At 47.5% G+C, this 14410-nt stretch overlaps 1 protein-coding gene across 1 annotated transcript in view; it reads right to left on the bottom strand.

Moving 5' to 3' along the window:
* The window catches only part of LOC144493945 (dynein axonemal heavy chain 8-like), a 1745965-nt gene that overhangs the window by 492088 nt on the left and 1239467 nt on the right, over nucleotides 1-14410 (bottom strand). Inside the window, exon 54 of the mRNA XM_078213522.1 lies at nucleotides 8076-8317. Coding sequence (XP_078069648.1) covers nucleotides 8076-8317 — 242 coding nt within the window. The remainder of the gene's footprint in view (nucleotides 1-8075; nucleotides 8318-14410) is intronic.

The raw sequence follows: 14410 nt of genomic DNA, 5'->3' as shown, positions 1-14410 counted from the left end.
TGATTCACAACCCTTTGTGTGAAGAAGTTTCTCCTCAACTCAGTCCTAAATCTGCTTCCCCTTATTTTGAGGCTATGCTCCTAGTTCTAGTTTCACCCGCCAGTGGGAACAACTTCCCTGCTTCTATCTTATCTATTCCCTTCATAATCTTATATGTTTCCATAAGATCTCCCCTCATTCTTCTCTCCTCATAAGCCAACCCTCTCAACTCCGGAATCAACCTAGTGAATCTCCTCTGCACCCCCTCCAGTGCCAGTATATCCTTTCTCAAGTAAAGTGACCAAAAGAACAGAGAACAAAGAAAATTAGAGCACAGGAACAGGCCCTTTGGCCTCCAAGCCTGCACTGACCATGCTGCCCAACTTAACTAAAAGCCCCTACCCTTCCGGGGACCATATCCTTCTATTCCCATCCTATTCATGTATTTGAACAGACGCCTCTTAAAAGTCATTATCGTATCCGCTTCCACTACCTCCCCCGGCAACAGGTTCCAGGCACCCACCACCCTCTGTGTAAAAAACCTGTCTCATACATCTCCTTTAAATCTTGCCCCTCGCACCTTGAACCTGTGCCCCCTAGTAATTGACTCTTCCACCCTGGGAAAAAGCTTCTGACTATCCACTCTGTCCATGCCTCTCATAATCTTGTAGACTTCTATCAGGTCGCCCCTCAACCTCCGTCATCCCAGTGAGAACAAACCAAGTTTCTCCAACTTCTCCTCACACCTAATGCCCTCCATACCAGGCAACATCCTGGTAACTCTTTTCTGTACCCTCTCCAAAGCCTCCACATCCTTCTGGTAGTGTGGTGACCAGTATTGAACACTACATTCCAAGTGCGGCCTAACTAAGGTTCTATAAAGCTGCAACATGACTTGCCAATTTTTAAACTCAGTGCCCCGGCCGATAAAGGCAAGCATGCCATTTGCCTTCTTGACTACCTTCTCCACCTGCATTGCCCCTTTCAGTGACCTGTATTGCCCCTTTCAGTGACCTGTATACCTGTATATCCAGATCCCTTTGCCTATCAATACTCTTAAGCGTTCCGCCATTTACTGTATATTTCCTATCTGTATTAGACCTTCCAAAATGCATTACCTCACATTTGTCCGGAAAACTGTACACAGTACTGCAGGTGTGGCCTCACCAGCACCTTATACAGCTGCAACATAACCTTGCTGTTTGATGCGCGATTAATTTACTTGGGAGTCTGGATCGTACCCGGGAAATAAAGGCTTTTATTAGCAACAAGAATAGAGCATACTGCTTAACAATACAATCCCAGACTAAAGGGTCACTAGGAAGTGCAGTGACCTTTATACTCCTATAGGAAGGCGGAGCCAACTGGAGTGTACCACAGAACAATACCAACAGGTGGAACACCCCAACCCTAACCCCAACAGTAACAAGAGTAACATATGTACAAGTACCCATAGTGATAACCATCTATGGTTCACCACACTGTTTTTAAACTCCATCCCTCTAGCAATGAAGGACAAAATTCCATTTGCCTTCTTAATCACCTGCTGCACCTGCAAACCAACTCCTTGAGATTCCTGTACAAGGACACCCAGGTCCCTCTGCACAGCAGCATGCTGCAATTTTTTACCATTTAAATAATAGTCCATTTTGCTGTTATTCCTACCAAAATGGATGACCTCACGTTTACCACCATTGTACTCCATCTGCCAGACCCTTGCCCACTCACTCAGACAATCTATATCCCTTTGCAGACATTCAGCATCCTCTGCACACTTTGCTCAGCCACTCATCTTAGTGTCATCTGCGAATTTTGACACACTACACTTGGTCCCCAACTCCAAATCATATGTAAATCATAAACAATTGCGGTCCCAACACTGATTCCTGAGGCACACCACTAGTCACTGATCGCCAACCAGAAAACCAGGTTGCAGCGTGCTGCTGTGCAGAGGGACCTGGGTGTCCTTGTGCAGGAATCTCAATGAATTGTTTGCAGGTGCTGCAGGTAATTAAGAAGGCAAATAGAATTTTGTCCTTCATTGCTAGAGGGATGGAGTTTAAAAAACAGCAAGTTTATGTTGCAGCTGTATATGGTGCTGGTGAGGCCACACCTGTTTTCTGTAAGTTAACCAATCCTCTATCCATGCTAATACATTACCCGTAACACCCTGCACCTTTATGTTACGTAGCAGTCTTTGGTGCGGCACCTTGTCAAATGCCTTCTGGAAATCCGGATACACCACATCCACAGGTTCCCCATTGACCATTGCATATGTACATGTATACATTATTTTAGGTGATTTCAACTATCTCAACATTAACTGGGACATACAGGTGCTAAGAGCTTGGATGGAGTAGATTTCTTGAAATGTGTACAGGAGAACCTTTTCAATCAATATGTGGAGGGTCAAACAACGGAGGGAGCTATGTTGGACCTGATTCTGGGGAATGAAGCTGGACAGGTGGTGGTGGGGAAGCATTTTAGTGATAGCGACCACAACATAATACAATTTTAAAATTCATGGACAAGGAAATAGACAAGCTGCAAAAAAGTTTTGGATTGGGGGAGAGCGGATTTTAGTAAAATAAGACAGGATCTGAGCAGGTTAGACTGGGAACAGCTACTCATAGGAAAATCTACAGAAGAGCAGTGGGGGCATTCAAAAAGGAAATGGGGAGGGTGCAAGCCCACCATGCTCCCTCAAGGGTGATAGGTAGGAAGAACCAGAGATATTCAGGATACAATGAAAAGGAAAAGCAAGGCTTTTTAAAAGTACAAGGGGAGTAAATCACCGGAGGCATTAGTGAAGTATTAGAAGTGCAGCGTGGAGCTTAAGAAAGCAATTACGAATGCAAAGAAAGGATTATGAGAAAGCTCTGGATGGTAAAAGTAGGGAAAATCCCAAGATATTCTATAAGTATATCAATGGGAAGAGGATAACCAGGGAAAGACTGGGGCCCATTAGGGACCAAGGGGGCGATCTGTGGGTGGAGCCGGAGAACGTTGGTAGAATGTTGAATGAATACTTCACATCCGTCTTCACCCAAGAGAATGGGGACGATGTTATGGAATTCAGGGAGAGACACTGTGAGGTTCTTGAGAAAATTGACTCAGGGAAGGACACAGTATTGGAGGCGTTGGCAGCCTTAAAAGTGGATAAATCTTCAGGTCCAAATGAATTTTGCCCTAGGCTGCTGTGGGAGGCAAGGGAGGAAATGGCAGGGGCTCTGACCCAAATTTTCAATTCCTCTCTGGTGCTAGATAACTGGTTAACAGTTAATGTGATTCTACTATTTAAGAAGGGTTGTAGAGATAAACCAGGGAACTACAGACCAGTGAGTCTCACGTCAGTGGTAGGGAAACTTCTGAAGGAGAACCTCTATCTCCACTTGGAGAGGCAAAGCTTGATCAGGGATAATCAGCATGGCTTTGTCAGAGGGAGGTCATACCTAACAAATTTGATTGAACTTTTTGACGAGGTGACCAGGGTAGTGCAGGTGATGTAGTTCATATGGATTTCAGCAAAGCCTTCACAAAGGTCCCACATGGGAATCTTGTTAAGAAGGTAAATGCACATGGGATACAGGGTAATTTGATAAAGCAGATGCAAAATTGGCTCAGTTGTAGGAGACAAAAGATGATAAAATAAAGGCTGCTTTAGTGACTGGAAGCCAGTGTCCAGTGGCATACCACAGGGATCTGTGTTGGCCACCTATTATTCATCATTTATATAAATTACATTGATGACTATGTGGGGGATAGGATGAGGAAGTTTGCGGATGACATAAATATTGGACGGGTGGTTAACAGTGAGGCAGAGTGTGGGGCTACAAGAAGATATAGATGGAATGGTCAACTGGGCAGACAAGTGGCCGATGGAATTTAATCCTGAAAAGTGTGAGGTGAAACACTTTGGAAGGAGTAATTTGACAAGAAAGTATTCAATGAATGGCATGCCACTAGGAGGTTCTATGGAACAAAGGGACCTTGGCATGTTTGTCCACAGATCTCTGAAAGCGGAAAGGCATGTTAGTAGGATAGTGAAAAAGGCAAATGGGACACTTGCTTTTATCAATGGAGACATTTTGGCCCGAACAGGCGTCGGAGTGTGGTGACTAGAGGAATTTCACAGTACCTTCATTGAAGTGTGAATGTAAGCCTTACTTGTGACTAATAAATAAACTTTAAACTTTACTTTAAATTACAAAAGCAGGGAAGTCATGTTGGAGTTGTATAGAACTTTGATAAGACCACAGCTAGAGTACTGTGTGCAGTTCTGGTTGCCACATTGTCAGAAGGATATGACTGGGGTGCAGAAGAAATTCACCAGGATGCTGCCTGGGATGGAACATTTAAGTTATGAAGAGAGGTTGGCTAGGCTTGGGTTATTTCCGTTGGAGCAGAGAAGACTGAGAGGCGACCTAATTGAGGTGTACAAGATTATGACACATAGAGACAGTGGATAAGGAGCAGGTGTTGTCTTTAGTTTAAGGGTCAGTCATGAGGGGACATGGGTTCAAAGTGAGGGGCAGAAGATTTAGGGTGGATGTGAGGAAAAACCTTTTTACCCAGAGGGTGGTGACAGTCTGGAATGCGCTGCCTGGGAGGATGGTCGAGGTGGGTTGCTTCACATCCTTTAAAAAGTACCTGGATGAGTACTTGACACATCATAACATCCAGGGGCTACGGGCCAAGTGCTGGCAGATGGGATTAGGTGGGAATTCAGATGTTTCTAATGTGCTGGTGCGGACTCGATGGGCCAAAGGGCTTCATCTGTGCTGTGAGATTCTATAATTCTATGATTCTACGAACGAACAAATTCCAATGCTTCAACTAGTGTGACATACAATTCCTCTATTCGTCTATATGGACTTTAGTAAAGCGTTTGACAAAGTCCCTCATGGTAGGTTGGTGCAAAAGGTTGGATCTCATGGGATAAAGGGGGAGGTGGCTAGATGGGTGGAGAACTGGCTTGGTCACAGAAGACAGAGGGTGGTAGTGGAAGGGTCTTTTTCCGGTCTAAACTTTGTGTGGTTTGGACCAGGGAGTGGCGCGGGCTTGGAGGGCCGAAGGGCCTGTTCCTGTGCCTGTGACTATTGGTGTTCCGCAGGGCTCTGTATTGGGACCTCTGCTGTTTGTGATTTATATAAACAATCTGGAAGAAGGTGTAACTGGGGTGATCAGTAAGTTTGCGGACTACACGAAAATGGCTGGACTTGCAGATAGTGAGGAACATTGTCAGAGGCTACAGAAGGATATAGATAGGCTGGAAATTTGGGCAAAGAAATGGCAGATGGAGTTCAATCCAGATAAATGCGAAGTGATGCATTTTGGTAGAACTAACGTAGGGGGGAGCTATACGATAAATGGCAGAACCGTAAAGGGTGTAGATACGCAGAGGGACCTGGGTGTGCAAGTCCACAGATCCTTGAAGGTGACATCACAGGTGGAGAAGGGAGTGAATAAGGCATATGGCATGCTTGCCTTTATAGGACGGGGCATAGAGTATAAAAGTTGGGGTCTGATGTTGCAGTTGTATAGAATGTTGGTCCGGCCGCATTTGGAATACTGCGCCCAGTTCTGGTCGCCACACTACCAGAAGGACATGGAGGTTTTAGAGAGAGTGCAGTGAAGGTTTACCAGGATGTTGCCTGGTATGGAGGGTCTTAGCTATGAGGAGAGATTGGGTAAACTGGGGTTGTTCTCACTGGAAAGATGGAGGATGAGGGATGACCTAATAGAGGTGTATAAAATTATGAACGCTGTGAAGCTTTTTCCCAGGTCGGTGGTGACGTTCACGAGGGGTCATAGGTTCAAGGTGAGGGGGGGAGGTTTAACATGGATATCAGAAGGACTTATTTTACACAGAGGGTGGTGGGGGCCTGGAATGCACTGCCGGGCAAGGTGGTGGAGGCGGACACACTGGGAACGTTTAAGACTTATCTAGATAGCCACATGAACGGAGTGGGAATGGAGGGATACAAAAGAATGGTCTAGTTTGGACCAGGGAGCGGCGCGGGCTTGGAGGGCCGAAGGGCCTGTTCCTATGCTGTATTGTTCTTTGTTCTTTGTTCTCTTGAGCATTCTCCTCTTTGAGCAGGAGAAACTTTAACACAATTGAGTGGAATGGGAGAAGACTGGAGGGGAGGTGTATTGTTTGTGGGGGGATGGGGTGGTAAGATATCTGAGGACTCTCATCGTGTTTGAGGAAAGGGCACAGAGCTTGTGGGACTCAAGCACGAAAGAGTCATTGGCAATGGGGAACTTGGTCTCGGATATCCACCTATTTAGGATTTATCTATTACTGCAAATCTGAGGCTCGAATGTGCCCCATGTATTCAAGAGGCTGCTCGATATAGCATTTGGGGTGAATGGGATCAAAGGTCATGGAGAAAAAACAGGATTAGGTTATTGAGTTGGATGATCAGCCATGATCGTAATGAATGATGCATTTTGGTGGGAATAATGTAGGGAGGAGCTACACGATAAATGGAAGAACCATAAAGGGTGTAGAGACGCAGAGGGATCTGGGTGTGCAAGTCCACAGATCTTTGAAGGTGACGTCACAGGCGGAGAAGGCATATGGCATGCTTGCCTTTATAGGACGGGGCATAGAGTATAAAAGTTGGGGTCTGATGTTGCAGATGTATAGAACGTTGGTTCGGCCGCATTTGGAATACTGCGTCCAGTTCTGGTCGCCACACTACCAGAAGGACGTGGAGGCTTTGGAGAGAGTACAGAGGAGGTTTACCAGGATGTTGCCTGGTATGGAGGGGCTTGGTTATGAGGAGAGATTGGGGAAACTGGGGTTGTTCTCCTTGGAAAGACGGAGGATGAGGGGAGACTTAATAGAGGTGTATAAAATTATGAAAGGCATAGATAGGGTGAACGGTGGGAAGCTTTTCCCCGGGTCGGTGGTGACGTTCACGAGGGGTCATAGGTTCAAGGTGAAGGGGGGGAGGTTTAACACAGATATCAGAAGGACATATTTTACACAGAGGGTCGTGGGGGCCTGGAATGTGTTGCCGGGCAAGGTGGTGGAGGCGGACACACTGGGAACGTTTAAGACTTATCTAGACAGCTATATGAACGGAGTGGGAATGGAGGGATACAAAAGAGTGGTCTAGTTTGGACCAGGGAGCGGCGCGGGCTAATTGTTCTTTGTTTCTTGTTTCAAGGCTTCATTCTATGATCATCTTGCTGGTGCCAGTACAGAGCGAGACTGCGGATAGTTGGGAACCTGTCTCGGGGGCAGGGAATTCAGATGGTGTTCGTAAAGCAGAAGTGGAAATGAATAGGGTTGGGAAGCATTTTCTGATCAGGGCCAGTGTGATCTCCTGGACTTGTTTCGATCGCCACAGGGGGTCGGAGAGGAATTTCCCAGATTTTTTTTTTCCCCATATTGGGGTTTTTACTCTGGGTTTTCGCCTCTCCCTGGAGATCACATGGTCTGGAATGGGGTGGTGGGGGTGAGTTAATAGGTTGTGATGAACAAAGCATCGTAGCTGTGAGGGACAGCTCGGTGGATAGGATATTAGGATGTAGATAGGCTGGAAAATTGGGCGGGGATCCTGGATTCAGGATTCATTCCTGGACCGTGGAGCGGCGCGGGCTTGGAGGGCCGAAGGGCCTGTTCCTGTGCTGTATTGTTCTTTGTTCTTTGAATGGCAGAGCAGGCTGAAAGGGCCAAACGGCCTCCTCCTGCTCTATGTTTTTATGTCTCTGTTTCTATGTAGCTGATGCTATCACTTGCACACACTTACTGTGCCTCCTGGAAGGAAACAAGGCACGAGGAGGAGAAGACTCTTTTTCCAGGCACAACCTAGAAAGGAGCCAAGAAGCTGTGAAAGAGGAGAGTTCCACAGTGTTCGAGGCATCACTTGCACCCTTCACCACCTCAGGTACACACACCTCTCTGGGTAGTTCACTGTGCACAGTGTTTGCAACTTTTTCTGTTTTTACCTCAAATACACATCTCTCTGTGGTACATTTTACAACACGGGTCTTCCTTATATTCGAACTCCTTTCCATAAGCATCACAGATACTTCTTGAGAATCAAGACATTCTTCTTCCTATGTGCTGAAGCTGTTACCTTTAAAATTGGCTTCCAGCTGAGAGCAGAAGAGCTGATGTAGACCATTCCCATTCTGGACACTGTGGCTGGAGATGCATTCTCAATATTATGCACTTCAAACAGTAGTTTACAGGAAGGGGCCATGGGAATACGATCACCATTAGCCAAAGTTAATGTCTTGTTGTCATCCAGTACAGAATTCAGATTTTCTATCCAAATAGCATCCACTGGGCCATCCAGGATTATCCAGATATTATCACCTGGAAACCAAATTGTGCAAAAAACACACAAATATATGAAGTTGGTTAATATATAAGTTGGTTCTGATGTTATTCATTTGCATGATAAATCATTGGACCCTAGTTCGATTTTGGATCATTTCACAACAAACACCTGTAATCACATTTAGTTACAATTTAATTCCTTCATTTCACCAATTTCACTTAATCTTAGTTCTGCCAATTGTCAAGACGATGGGCCCGATTTTACCATTTTGATTCTAAATGCTGAATTCAGGTCCGACTTGGAAACCTGTTCTTAGGCGCCCCCATAAGCACTTAGCCTGAAAAAAAAAATTGCGAGTCTGAATTGCGCTGTGGGCGGGGCTTAGCGCGCCCGAAATGCTGCAACTCCGATTGGAGCCTTCAACTGCGCATGCGCAGTGAAAAGAAAATTTGAAAAACGTGCCCCTGTCACATTGCTCCCGAGCCGCAAAAAGCGGATAAAGCGGTCCGGGATTGAAAAACAGGAGTGATGGCCCCACAGACATCACCCCACCTCCACAACATAACTGTCCCCCTTATCCACCCACCCTCCTGCTACCCAGACCGATCGTGACCCTCTGCCCCCCCTTCCCCCCCACCGATCGCCCGCAGACTGGCAGCGGTCCACCCCGGCCCCCCACCAGAGATCCATTTGGCCTCACTCCTCCTCCCCTCTCCCTCCCCTCCCCCTCCCCTCCTCCTTCCCCTCCTCTCCCCCCCACCCCTCCCCCCCACCAGAGAATGATTGTGATTGGGCCTCCCTCCTTCCCCCCCCACCAGAGAATGACCGGGCTTCTCTCCTCTCCCCCCGCCCCCTCCTGCCCCCCCACCCTGACCAGAGAATGATCGGGCCTCCCTCCTCCCCACCCCTCCCCCCACCAGAGAATGATCAGGCCTCCCTCCTGCCCACCCACCAGAGAATGATTGGACCTCCCCCCTGCTCCCCACCAGAGAACGATCGGGCCTCCCATCCCCCCCCCACTCCCCCCGCCAACCAGAGAGCGATCTGGCCCTCCTCCTCCCCTTCCCCCCCACTAGAGAACGATCTGGCCTCACCCCCCTCCCCACGAGAGAACCATCTGGCTTCCCTCCACCCCCCCTCACCAGAGAATGATCTGATCCACCTCCCTCGCCCCCCCATCAGAGAGCTGCTGGAAGCTCTGAACTTACCTCTTCAGAAGCTGGAGCGCCCGAAACAGACCTTTGCCGAGCATGTCTGTTTTGCGCCGAATCTGGACAGGCATATGCGATGGTAAAGGGGGAAATGCAGGTAAAGTTGGGCGGGCAGCCATTAATTCAATTTAAATGCATGTAAATGCATTTAAATCACCATTGCACCTGTTTCAGACACGGTTCGGATCGCGGCCATTTTTGGGCCCTGGTAAAGTAGGCATTTGCATGGACGCAGGCGTGGATCGCGCTAATTGCCTCATGCCTGACTTTACCAAGTTTTCACGCCCGAAAATGGGCGCGACGCAATAGTAAAATTGGGCCCGATGTGTGTGCACGCAGAATACCAATCATTCATTTCCTGTCAAATATATCTTGAACTTCTTTGAATTGGTCTTTAAAGCAAGCAAAGATACTGACTTTAAATGGCTGCAAATTTATATTTGCGAAAGTCATATCCCAGTCATGGGGCTAACATGTATGAAGAACCTTCAGATTATTGGAGGTGTAAAAACATCCTTTTTTATAATATTAATGGGTAAATGGACTATTCAAGGAGTTCATAGCTGAAACATTAATAATATTCAATCATTTTTGGCAATCACTTTGGCTAACAGGACTCAAGGAATGAATCACCTGATCATTTGATCCAGCAGAGGCGTCAGAGGAGGATTCTGGAAGAAGATGACTCAGTTACCTCAGCTGTACTGTGGGTAGTGGGGGAACTGATGTCAAGGAGTGATTAAGCCTGAGACACTACATTAATGTTTCCCTCCCTCCCTCCTCCTCTAACCAAAAAAAAGCCGGGAGGAGGATAAGCAAAGTAAAAGCAAGATAAGATTCTCATTCTTATATCTTTAAGTGTACAAGGGCAAAGACTGGCAGTTAGGGCAGTGATATTCTCCTCCTGCCAGATGTGGGAGATCAGGGAGCTTTCTAGCATCCCTGACGATTATGCCTGTGGGAAGTGTGACCAGCTGCAATTCCTCACAGACCGCATAGTTCAGCTCAAGCATCAGCTGGACACCGCAGAGCATCCAGGGGGCAGAGAATGTGAAAGACACTTGCTTCAGGGAGGTGCACACCACAGGTCAAGACAGGTAGATGGGTGACTGCCAGGAGAGGCAGGTAGGTCACCCAGGCCTCTCAAACAGGTATACCATTTTGGATACCGCTTGGGGAAAATACCAACAACAGCCAGGCTTGTGGCACCACAACTGGTTCTGCTAGGAGAACAACTGGTTCTGCTAGCAGTAGGAGACTTGATAGTCAGGGGCACAGACAGGCGTTTCTGTGGCCGCAAATGAGACTCTAGGATGCATGCCTCTCTGATGCCAGGGTCCTAGATGTCTCTGAATGGGTACAGGGCACCCTGAAATGGAAGGGTAAATAGACAGATGTCATTGTGTACACTGGCACTAATAACATAGCTGGGAAGAGGTCTTGCAAAGACAATTCAGGAAATTAGGTAGGGAGCTAAAAAGCAGGACCTCTCGGTTAGTATTCTCACGATTATTCCCTGTGCCACATGCTAGTGAGGCTTGGAACAGGGAGATAGTACAATAGAACACGAGGCTAAAGAGCTGGTGTAGGAGGGAGGGCTTTAGATACACAGATCACTGGGATGTCTTCTGGGGAAGGTGGGACCTGTGCAAGAAGGACGGGATGCACCTGAACTGGAGTGGCACCAATATTCTGGAAGTGATGCAATATAAATATAAAGAAACGGATGTCATTGTACACATTGGTGCAAATGACGTAGATAGGAAGAGCAGGGAGATCCTACGAGAGCAATTCAGGGAGTTGGGAAATAGGCTAAAAAGTAGAGCCTCCAGGGTGGCAATCTCTGGGCTGCTCCCAATGCCTAGGGCCAGTGAGGCTAGGAATAGGGAGATAGTACAATTGAACGCTTGGCTAAAGGACTGGTGCAGGAGGGAGGGCTTCATATTCCTGGATCACTGGGAAGTTTTCAAGAGAGGATGGCACCTGTACAAGAAGGACGGGTCACAACTAAATTGGAAGGGCACGAATATCCTGGCTGGGAGTTTTGCTAGTGCAGTTCGGGTGGGTTGAAACTAATATGGCAGGGGGGTGGGGATCAAAAAATTAGGACTACAAGTGTAGAGGCTGGGGACAAGCTTGGGGCCAGGACAAGGCTGGCAAAGAAGAAGAGCACTCTGGGGGAGGATGACCTCACTGGGCCTGGAGGTCTGGAGTGCTTATACTTCAATGCAAAGAGCGTAGCAGGTAAGACAGACTAACTTAGGGCCTTAATTCTTACGAGGAATTTGGATGTGGTTGCGGTGACAGAGACTTGGTTGAAAGAGGGACAGGACTGGCAGCTGAATATTCTGGGGTACAAGTGTTTTAGGCGAGACAGAGGAGGGGCCAAAAGAGGTGGGGGAGTAGCAGTATTAATTAGAGAACATATTACAGCGGTGCAGAGGGAGGACAATTCAGAGGGGTCGTGTAACGAGTCACTGTGGGTGGAGCTCAGAAACAGGAAGGGTGCAGTCACTATGTTGGAGGTATACTACAGGCCCCCCAACAGCCCAAGGGAAGTGGAAGAACGGATATGTCAGGAGATAACGGATAGGTGCAGGAAAAATAGGGTTGTTGTAGTGGGAGACTTTAATTTCCCTGGTATAGACTGGAAATCGCTGAGAGCAGGGACTCTGAATGGGGAGGAATTTGTAAAATGCGTACAGGAAGGTTCTTTGGAACAATATGTAGATAGCCCGACTAGAGAGGGGGCTATACTGGACCTGGTACTGGGGAATGAGCCCGGTCAGTTCTTCAAAGTTTCGGTAGGGGAACATGTAGCAAATAGTGACCACAATTCTGTTAGCTTTAGGATAGTGATGGAAAAGGATGAGTGGTGTCCCAAGGGTAAGGTGTTGGATTGGGGGAAGGCTAACTTTAATGGGATTAGGCAGAAATTGGCAGCTGTTGATTGGGAGAGGCTGTTTGAGGGTAAATCCACATCTGGCATGTGGGAGTCTTTTAAGGAACAGTTGTTAGGGCTGCAGGACAGGCATGTGCCTGTAAAAAAGGATAGGAAGGGTAGGATTCGAGAACCGTGGATAACCAGGGAAATTGAGGGATTGGTCAAAAAGAAAAGAGAGGCGTATGTTAGGTCCAGGCAGCTAAAAACGGAGGGAGCTCTGGTGGAATACAAAGAAAGTAGGAAAGAACTCAAGCGAGGAATTAGAAGGGCAAGAAGGGGTCACAAAATGTCCTTGGCAGACAGGATTAAGGAGAATCCCAAGGCATTTTATTCATACGTTAGGAACAAAAGGGTTGTCAGGGAAAAATCGGACCTCTCAGGGACAAAAGTGGGGAATTATGCTCAGAGCCCAAAGAAGTAGGGGAGATCCTAAATGAATACTTTGCGTCGGTATTCACAAAGGAGAGGGATGTGTTGACTGGGAGTGTCTCGGAGGGGAGTGTTGACCCGTTAGAGAAAATCTCCATTACAAGGGAGGAAGTGTTAGGTTTGTTAGAGAATATAAAGACTGAAAAATCCCCAGGGCCTGATGGAATCTATCCCAGGCTGCTCAGGGAGACGAGAGATGAAATCGCTGGGCCTCTGACGCAAATCTTTGTCTCGTCACGGGACACAGGTGAGGTCCCAGAGGACTGGAGGATAGCTAATGTGGTCCCGTTATTTAAGAAGGGTAGGAAGGATAACCCGGGAAATTATAGGTCGGTGAGCTTGACGTCCGTGATCGGGAAGTTGTTGGAGAGGATTCTTAGAGATAGGATGTATGCTCATTTAGAAAGGAATAAACTCATTAACGATAGTCGGCATGGTTTTGTGAGAGGGAGGTCATGCCTCACTAACCTGGTGGAGTTTTTTGAAGAAGTGACTCGAATGGTTGACGAGGGAAGGGCCGTGGATGTCGTCTATATGGACTTTAGTAAAGCATTTGACAAAGTCCCTCATGGTAGGTTGGTGCAAAAGGTTGGATCTCATGGGATAAAGGGGGAGGTGGCTAGATGGGTGGAGAACTGGCTTGGTCACAGAAAACAGAGGGTGGTAGTGGAAGGGTCTTTTTCCGGCTGGAGGCCTGTGACTAGTGGTGTTCCGCAGGGCTCTGTATTGGGACCTCTGCTGTTTGTGATTTATATAAACGATCTGGAAGAAGGTGTAACTGGGGTGATCAGTAAATTTGCGGACGACACGAAAATGGCTGGACTTGCAGATAGTGAGGAACATTGTCAGAGGCTACAGAAGGATATAGATAGGCTGGAAATTTGGGCAAAGAAATGGCAGATGGAGTTCAATCCAGATAAATGCGTAGTGATGCATTTTGGTAGAACTAACGTAGGGGGGGAGCTATACGATAAATGGCAGAACCATAAAGGGTGTAGATACGCAGAGGGACCTGGGTGTGCAAGTCCACAGATCCTTGAAGGTGACGTCACAGGTGGAGAAGTAGTGAATAAGGCATATGGCATGCTTGCCTTTATAGGACGGGGCATAGAGTATAAAAGTTGGGGTCTGATGTTGCGGTTGTATAGAATGTTGGTTCGGCCGCATTTGGAATACTGTGCCCAGTTCTGGTCGCCACACTACCGGAAGGACGTGGAGGCTTTAGAGAGAGTGCAGAGGAGGTTTACCAGGATGTTGCCTGGTATGGAAGGGCTTAGTTATGAGGAGAGATTGGGTAAACTGGGGTTGTTCTCACTGGAAAGATGGAGGATGAGGGGTGACCTAATAGAGGTGTATAAAATTATGAAAGGCATCGATAGGGTGAACGGTGGGAAGCTTTTTCCCAGATCGGTGGTGACGTTCACGAGGGGTCATAGGTTCAAGGTGAGGTGGGGGTGGGGGGGGGGGAGGTTTAACACGGATATCAGAAGGATGTATTTTACACAGAGGGTGGTGGGGGTCTGGAATGCGCTGCCGGGCAAGGT

Source organism: Mustelus asterias, chromosome 5 (genome assembly GCF_964213995.1).
Source record: "Mustelus asterias chromosome 5, sMusAst1.hap1.1, whole genome shotgun sequence".
Classification (NCBI taxonomy): domain Eukaryota; kingdom Metazoa; phylum Chordata; class Chondrichthyes; order Carcharhiniformes; family Triakidae; genus Mustelus; species Mustelus asterias.
The sequence above is the reverse complement of the archived record's forward strand: the minus strand, read 5'-3'. Positions and strand labels throughout refer to the sequence as shown.